Source organism: Egretta garzetta, unplaced genomic scaffold (assembly GCF_000687185.1).
Source record: "Egretta garzetta isolate BGI_Z169 unplaced genomic scaffold, ASM68718v1 scaffold161, whole genome shotgun sequence".
NCBI lineage: Eukaryota > Metazoa > Chordata > Aves > Pelecaniformes > Ardeidae > Egretta > Egretta garzetta.
Window position 1 is genome coordinate 386,589 of NW_009258754.1, and position 9,323 is coordinate 395,911.

Genomic DNA, 9,323 nt, shown 5'->3' on the forward strand with positions numbered 1-9,323 from the left:
GCAGGAATGATCCCACCTTGCTTTTCACAACTGACAGAGGTGGTTAAATTAGGAGGATAAATTACAAGGTTATCCAAGGTAACAGACATGCAGCTCTACATGGTCACAGAGGGCTTAGCTGGGTGAACCCCCTCTGCAGCGCCTCTCTTCATACAACCCATGGGGAGCCTGTATTGCACCCCTGATTTAAACATCTCAGACGTAGGTAGGACAGATCTCAGCTAAAGAGTATACTTGGTCCCTCTACCAGTCTGTTTTATTATTTACCTACCTAAGTACAAATTTAAGGAGCCAACTTTTATCTAAAATTCTCACCTATCAAAGATACATACTCAAATAAACTATTAATGGATTCACTTCATTTGGTGCAAGACAATAATTACATGGTCAGGTCCATTCTGTGAATGGGAGGCCTTTCCCCTTTGCTGTTACTCCATTTGGATAAATCATAAAATACGTGAAAGCTCTCCTCACTTTTGGAAGGTAATGGTTAGTTTGTCCAGCACGTGGGCCTTCTCTGTCATGTTCACTGACAGGGTCGTATGGGGGAAGAAAAATGCTGTCTCAGCTTGCTGGGGGCTCAGGCAGATACCAGGCAAGTAATGAAGTGAGCTTCATTTTGGAAAAAAATAAGCCACAAAAAACCTGAGTGTTGATTCTGATATATTTTCTAGCTTTTCCTTCATTCCTTCAACGTGAATTGAAACCCCTTAATTCATAGCTGTCCATGTATCTTCATTCCCTTCTCTGAGTCATTCCTTCTAATCTCAGCATGGCTTCTGGATTTTACTTTGATCATTGCTGTGAAGTTTAAATCTTCTTTCCTTGCTTAAATTGGAGCTAGATATCACTGCCCAGTCCTCCCCACAAGAAGACACCAGACCTTAAGAGCCAAGCAAACCTTTGGAATTAAGATAGCATACCTTGTGGAGGCAACAGTAAAGGGCAGTGCTGTCTTCCCGCTGAAAAGCAAGTAACTAGCAGGCAGCATGAAGAGAGGCTGTGCATTTGCAGATAAGGTACACAGTTTTTTGGAAACCTGTCTCAAAATAGGCTCTGCTTTGCAGAAGAGCTGAAATACCACATTGTAGCTATCAGGAGTTTTGTTTTCAAAGGCTGTATTTTCCTTCAGATCGTGGATCTTCTGTTACAAACATGCACTGCTGTGCTGCTATGCAGCAGCTCAACACATGTAATTTTCCAATAGCTGTCTACGTCTTCATGAAAACAAACTTCACTTCGCAAAATTCATTTGCAGCAAAAAATCTAGAGATAGTTACATTGGCTCCTTTTTCTTAAAATGGAAACCAGTGATTTTTTGGTGTGCTGAAGACTCTTTTGGAGAAGCCTGGCAGTGACCTAGAGATGATTGTATGTACATTAAAAATACAGATGCAAGATGCTCTGCTCTCCAGCAGAGGGACTTTCATGGTGAAGGCTGCTTGAAACGTTTTCTTCTTTTGTGACAGACATGCTCAGTACACTTGTATCCTGTATGTGACAGGGATTTCTGAGTCCATCAATAGAGTGTAATCCTCTGTTACCCTGAGGTGAAGATGTGGAGAATGATAGGATGCAGGGAAACATCACTGTATTGCAGCAATACCTGTGACTCCAAATCCCGCTTGCTTTACATAAGTGAACAATTTTGTTCATTATGGAGGTCCCCTGGTGCGACTGAGCATTTACCACTGCAGGGTGAAACCCCTGACCCCACCTGCTATGGAAGCATCAGGCACCAGGACGGAGGCTCCAGCAATATGGGTGATGAGTTATTTGTTGGGGCATCCTTGGACCATGTTTATTCTACTTTATAAACCTCATATGGTGGCTAACTTCTACTGTTCTCTGTCCACTGGGATGGCTACACATGACTGGTACTTGCTTTCATTTCCATTTGAAGGCCAAACTCAGATGGACTTTCACTATTTCTAATTTTATTCACTCATTTCTTATCTCCAAGATATAACTTACTATATTTCCTGGAACATTTTTCCATTCCCTGTAAGCTCTCTGCTAACACTGAAGAAGCTTTACAAAGCATTGTGTTCTGTGATATCTAGAACACTTCTCTGCTACTTACACTCCTCTCTTTAGGGTATTTAAGTATTTAGGAAATACAGCTATTTGCCACATCTGTAGCTCAAAGATATTCCATGCTTCTGCCATATTATAGTTCCAAGCTCTCCACCTGACTTCCTCTGCTACTTCCTTAACTTCTTAAACTTTGTCCTTACACAATCAATAACTTCAGTTCCAAGATAAACTTATGTTTATCTCTCAGTTTAAATTGAGTAAATTCACATCTTTGCCCAAGGTTACTTCCTGCAAGCAGCTCTTCCACAGTGCCCTCACCATTTACCAGAACTAAGTACAGAACAGCATGCCCTCTATCTGGCTCAGCATGTTGGTAACTACTGGCTGCCACTACACTACAGAATTTTAAAGTGTTCTCCATCAGAGACCAGCCACATAATTCATCTCTGCTTGTAAGCTCTTTCTTTTTTTTTTTATAAATGATCACTATAATGCTCACCATCAATACACCATAAATATGTTCCATGAGTATTAACTGGTTAATCCTCACAATTCCTACACAAATAAACAGACAGGAAAATAAGGCATAGGAAAGTTAAATTTCAATAGTTACATAAGTAGCCAATATTTGATTGGAATTATAATTTAGGTTTCTTTAGATCAGACCTATTTTTAATTCCTAAGCATCCTTGCCACTTCCTTGAATGATTCTGTATTAAAAATGGTGGGCCTTGAGAGCTCAGTTGCAAATCTGATTTTTTTTTCCCCCAAGTTAAACATTTTGAAAAACATCAGTCTGGGATCCATGAAGATTTGAGAAAACCAATTAACAGTAACCTGCCCTTTCCCAGATCTCATATCCCTGTATGAAAGTTAGCTGTGCCCATCTCATCAACAAAGAGGTGGATAACAGGATGCCTCCTCTTAATCTTTTGCTGATTACGATGTGGTTAAGGAAACCAGTATCAATACAATCAATAGTCACAGCACACAAAAATAAATACCCTGTATGCCACAATCTGTCTGATTCAGAATGAGCTAACAACCCAGCCATTTCCAAACACATTTCACCTGTCACAGATTATTTTCACACTAAGATAGAATAGGTGTATAAAGAACACAATCAAAGCAATGTTTGTATCTGCCATGGAGATAGTAAGACTTTTGTCATTCCGCTGGAATCAGGGTCAAATCCGCACCTATAAAAAATTATGCCATCGTAATAAATGACAGCTTAATAGATGGACAGTAAGAGATTGACTGCCTGAAGGGAAGACTTACAGGGAGAGAAAGCTTTTACTAGTTTTTCTTGTTTTTCATGAAGCCATGTCCATACCATGTATTATTCAATTAACAAGATCACCCTCTACAGTCACTTGAAAATTCCTCTTATCATCTTTTTTCCTTTCTTCTGTAGGAAGTGGGGTGGATTTTTCCTCCACGGTTTCAGTGAACCCTGGCTGCAGCTTCTAAGAGGCTCATTATCTCTTCTATCACATCAGCTTCTGCTTTCAAGGCTTATTGTTTAGTTCTTAATATAAACTGAGAGACTAAAATCCCTTTAAAACACCCAAGGTGCCTTTGCCACTGAGTAACCAGCACAGCATCATGTCTTCTGTAAGACCCATTAAATCAAAAATCATGTACTACATGACACTGAAACACTCAAAACCTTTGGAAGTACAATAACGCTAATTTCCTCCTTAGATGAAGGAACACTTGATGTATTTAAATAGGCTGTCATTTTGAATCTCCATTATGGATTTGATTTTCTTATGTAAAATACGCTTTAGAAACGTGCAAGGTTCTGTTAGGCATTGTGTCCAGCAGGGCTCAGAAGTAATACAACAGCACCAGTTTTGCAGGTTAAGGAATTTTAACCTGTATGGACTGGGCTACCCAAATATAACCTTCCTAGCAAGTAGCTGGCTGTCTGGATTGAGTAAATCAACCTTACTCTTCTGGTCTCCACTTTGGTCAAGACCTTGTAGAAGCAACTCACCAAGCTACAAACAACTTAAATATGTGATTATTGCAAAGCTGTCCTCAGGGAGTTTTCCACTCAAATCTCATTGAAGTTCAACAGGATTATGGGGACTAATTCCCTGAAAGCCAATTGAAAATTCACTGTCTAAATAAGGGTGTTTGTGTGTGTGAGCATACATATATGTATGTGCACATATATACATATATGTTTACGCCGCTTTGTGCATACATATACCCACACACATACACAGTGATGTGTAGGCCCGTATACCTACACACAAGTGATGCAATGCTGGAGTGCTTTGAGCTTGACAGAAGGCATTCACATTATGTTTAAGTGAAACCTCTTCTCTCAATTGCTACTCTCAGCAGTTAGTTCTGTCAAACTAATAATACAGGTCTGCGCAGCAAAATGATACAATATCAGTATTAGCATATAAAATAAAGGTAAGTATAGGTTTCCCATGTCTTTATTTCTTTTCCATTTTCTTGCTATTGGAGAAATTTGCCAAAACCAAACACTTTCATTTCTTTCTAAAGGGTCTATGTGGCATTTTTGGTTTTGATGAGGAAAAAAAAGTATCTCTGTTTAAGATACATGGAAATGTTACCCCTTTGATTTCATTTTTGATTCCCAACGATATACAATACTATAACTACTGTGGACTATTTAATAGTCCTGTAAGCATTACATGGCCTATAGCTGAAGAGAGTCTAGCTGCCTTAACTAAACAAAATAACTTGCTGTAAGAGCAGTTTTCAGGACAGTGATAAATCACAGTGTAATACAATCATGCATTAAGCTCAAAACAAATGTGAGACTGGCACAAATATTAAAGTACAACTGGGCAGAAGTCAGGTATGTACAAGTCATTGACAAACATTGGTGCAAGTGCTTTAGACAAGACATTTAAAAGAAATTTACATAAAAACATAGATTAAATTTATCAAAGTTTGATAAATTTTAAAGACAGTAGAAAAGTACAGAAAACATGAAAAAATAAAAAACCCAGCCAATTCATACAGTACAGTTTTACTACTTTTATATTACAGAATGAAGACAGGAAAGGATACAAGGAAGTAAGAGCAAAGAAAATTCTACTGGCTGTGGCCAGTGGAATTTCATGGCCAATGAGAGATGTGCACACATAGATGCGTGCACGTGCACGCACACGCACAGAAAAGAAAGACAAAACAAAAAAAATCATTTACTGTAACAAACAACAGACACAGAGGTGACAAACATTTGGCATGTTGCAGCACATGAAGTCATTCACGATTGGCTAACGATGGTACCTGGCTCGGCTGAAGATCACTGGCTTGCCTGAGCGGAGTAACGGATGGAGGAGGCACACCTGATGTGGATGCAGACCGACCTAATCTGCAACTTGCTTTAGGCTCTGTGAAGGAAGAGAGAAGAAAATACACCAGTGAACAGGAGGTGGGTTACTGCTGCAGTAAACTGAAACGTGGCAGACCCAGGATTCCCTTGAAATGGAAACTCCAAGGTGGGCTTCTAGTTAAAGTCTTGGGCATTTGGCTGAATCATGAACAGAAGCTGAGATGAGAAGAAGGGGGATTAAGGCTGAACCCATCCCACGTCCCCTTTCCCCTCCTCTAGCATCTCTGAAGCTGAAGTACAGAACATAGAACAGCAGACAGACAGGAAGCATATAAAGGAAACCTTCTTGCTGCACACCTTTCCCCCTCCCAAGTGCCTTTTTCTACTCCTTATAAAATACAGCAGTGATTAGGGGAGTTACAGCAGCTTCTGGTTTCATCTCTCCATCCCAGAGCTGTGGTAGATGGTAACCCAAAGACTGATTGTGCTGAGGGAAAGCATGAAATGCCAGAAAATGAAAGATGGAGTGTATAAAAGTGGCGAGGATACTGTTGCACTTGGGAATTTGGAATGACAGAAAAAATACTTGGGAATCTGATGTTAACGGCAGTGAATTGAGAGACAGAAGGTAGGAAGAAAGGAGAGAAATCAGAACATCAACAATGGCAAATTCTGAAGTCAGTTCCCCAGAATCAAGGCAATTACAGAAGTAGAGGTTGCCTTGAGAGAAAGCTCTATTCCAGAGAAGAACTGCACAGAAATTACGCAGTTATTTCATTTTCCTTCTGCTGTTGTACATGGAGGCATTTCTCAGAAGGCTCCCCACTGATTTCCAGCACAGGTTACTACTGTTAACACACCAACACAAAGGTGACCATGCAGCTCAGGAGTCCTGGATTAAGGTTTTTGTGTCTGAGCTATGCTGACACCATTGTGCTCCCCCAGTATTCAACACCCCACACCCGGCCTAGGAGAAACTGTCTTTTCCCGAGAAAAGGGTCTGCCTGTTTCTGCCCAGGAAAAATATTTGTCCCTGCATTTCCTGTTTACGGCTGAGGAAACATCTCTCAGCCCGTGACTTTTGGCTCAGATGAATGTGTTAATTCTCATGTTTTATAAACCTTCCTCCCAACCCTGCACCTGTCTTTGCTATTTAGTGGTCAAGGACATTTGCGCTCAGCAGACACACTTTGTAAATAAGAGACTCTCAATTTCAGCACCGATAGTACTGCTTTACCACAAATAACAAAATAATTATCCCATGCCTCCTTACAATGGGTTTAAAGAATTCCTCCTATTCAATCTCATGTTTTCATGAAGGGAATAAGGACCTATGCCTCTTGCAACCCTGCTTTGGCAAGTTTGCCTTTGAAGCACGTTTTCTCACCTACCTTTCGCTTATGTCTCTGTGAAATGTATTTTCTCACGCCTCATTTGCACTGCTGCTTTGTCTGTTTTATACTAACATCTGTTTTTTCTACATGGATCTCTAGTATCATCACTAGCCACCGGCTGGGCCGTTGTTTGAAAGGACTTAAGATGTCCATCACTAGCACGTCCTTGAGGTCACTTGGCACATCGTGGAAACTTGAGGACAGCTGGCACATTACACCACCTACCAGCAACATGCTGAAATGTGTTCTTCCAATCTCACTGATGCTTTTTCATTGTCACCTTAAGTGCTTATTTTCCTTGGATGTTTCAGAACTCAATAGGGTATGGAGAAGAGCTCTCCACTTAAGCTGGAGCACTTAGACCAGTGAAAGCATCTGTATGGGTGAATATGAATCAAATAATATTAATAGGTTGGTTAACATCCAGCTGGCTGAGCAGCAGAAATATCTATGCTGTTCGACGAATGCATTATTCAGTTCACTCATTCCTAGTCAGTCTGTAAACATACCATGAGTCAACATGGCAATAAGCACGCAGAAAGGAGCAGACTGATCTCCCCCCTAACCTTGCATTTTGTACTTAATCTGTTGTTTTGCTTTTTTTGGACTTGGGCAGTTATTCTGAAGGTTTGATTAGACTTGTTTTTGTTCTGATTTCACACCGTCTGTGTGCCAAATTTCTGACTGTTTCTTTCAGTAATATAGATATAATAATGGATCTCATGTCTGTTCCCTCCTGGAATTTTGCTGGGGTTTCAGAGAGGACAAGGATTGGAGTTTTTCGGTTGTTTTTCCACACTGCTAAATAGAGGCTCTGTTTTTGCTGTGACAAGCAGAATCAGACACCCAGCATGTAAAAAACTCCACGGGACTGTCTGCCGTTGCTTCTGAATTGTTTTCTTTGCTTTGGGAAAGCAGAGAGAAGTGTCATAATTTCCAATTTGGATGTATGTGCAACAACAAGAGATTACCATTTCCTTGCCAAAGAGACTCCTTTCATCTGGCATCAAAGAAATAAAACTTATCACACACAGATGAAGTATTAGTTCCTTTATCTCCCTGTAATATATGTTGCAGTATTAAGGAAACTATTGCGATTTCCATGGTGATCCTCACCAAAAGAGGTTTCAGAGACTGCTCCATCTAGCTTTTTTTTAAGTTCAGGATGTTGGGTTATGCAGTGAAAGGAAATTTATTTTTTTTTTTAAATACCTGTTCCATTGGTCTCAGTAGGAATATTTTTAGACCCAATACTCTATTCTACTGTAATTAGCGCTCTGAGTAACATCTTCATGCTGTACACTACCGTGGGGAAAAAAATATCCATAAATGGTCTGTTGCATAAGTGGTGCCCAACTCGCTGCTCTGTATTCTGCAGCATGTTATTTTTCAGCTGTGGACAGCTTATTCACTGTACTGAGGCTGACTGGATTTTGATCACCTCAAAATAATAATCATCACTTCAAATAATAACTTCTGCTTTGAGCTATCTAAAAAGTATCTAAAAAGGTTGTCTTGCATAATTATGTCCATCATCCAGTCACTTTCAGTATCTTTACCTCTTGGCTTTCATGTTTTAAATGGGTCATTTCAGCTTGTCTGCAAAGCCTGCATATTGATACTGATTCTGGAATAAAAATGGGTTTTCCTACTTACTGCTGAGAATCTTGAAGGAGGAACAACTTCTGCCAGCAAACTTTGGGGATGGTTTCTAGTGTTTAATTCATGTTTATCTCATGTGGACGATATTGAGACAGCTCGGTACTAACATTGGAAATGTGTAGTCTTGAGACTTCTTGAGAAGTCCCCTTTGTGACAGTAATGCATGGTGTGGAGCAGAGTTTTATCAGCCAGCCTGATAAGCACATAGGGAAGGATCCGTAGATCTCTGTCCTCTGAGGAGGACCCATTTGTTCAGGGTCCATGATAACGTAAACTAAAACACATCTAGCTCCATACTGATAAAGTTAGCATGGCACCCCACCTCTGCACTGCGCTTCGCTTCACTGTGCGGTTGGATCCTCTGGTTCTAAATTGAACCTGCCTGAAAGTGGGTTGCAGAGACTCCACTCCAAACACAGGACACTCTGCATCCACAGCTAGGGCCCTTTTGACACTGCTGTAAGCCATTCAAAAGCTGACAAGGGCTAACAGCCTACTGCCAAGCTAGGGAACTCACAGGCATATGTCTAAGTGCTTTACTGGACTGCGGCCAGGGGATGCAGTGCGCTTGAGTAGCCATTAGAGATGCCCATTGCAATCAATGGGCAGCATGAGGTTTGAATTCAGCAGATTGTTCGGGGTAGCTAGAGAGCTGCATAACATATTTAGTTATGTTATGCACAAAAATGTTCACAAGGTTCAGTTGCTATATTTAACGGATGAAACTTTGGTGGTATTATTTTGCACAGCTTCAAAGGACACATCCCTCACGCTGTGCCATGTTACGAAAAACGCACTGCTCACTGAGTGCCTGAACCACCTCCAGGAGCCAGGTGCTGATGCAGTGTAATGCTGGTAGGGCATGGCGGGTCGGCCGTGTTTCAGTCCCCCCTTTTGTCTCC

The 9,323-nt window shown here is 40.7% G+C and overlaps 1 protein-coding gene across 1 annotated transcript in view; it reads right to left on the reverse strand.

Annotated features, from left to right (window-relative positions):
• NYAP2 (neuronal tyrosine-phosphorylated phosphoinositide-3-kinase adaptor 2) overlaps positions 1-9,323 on the reverse strand; it is a 140,926-nt gene that overhangs the window by 20,322 nt on the left and 111,281 nt on the right. The window contains exon 5 of the mRNA XM_035888871.1: positions 5,320-5,423. Within this exon, the coding sequence (XP_035744764.1) occupies positions 5,320-5,423 (104 nt within the window). The remainder of the gene's footprint in view (positions 1-5,319; positions 5,424-9,323) is intronic.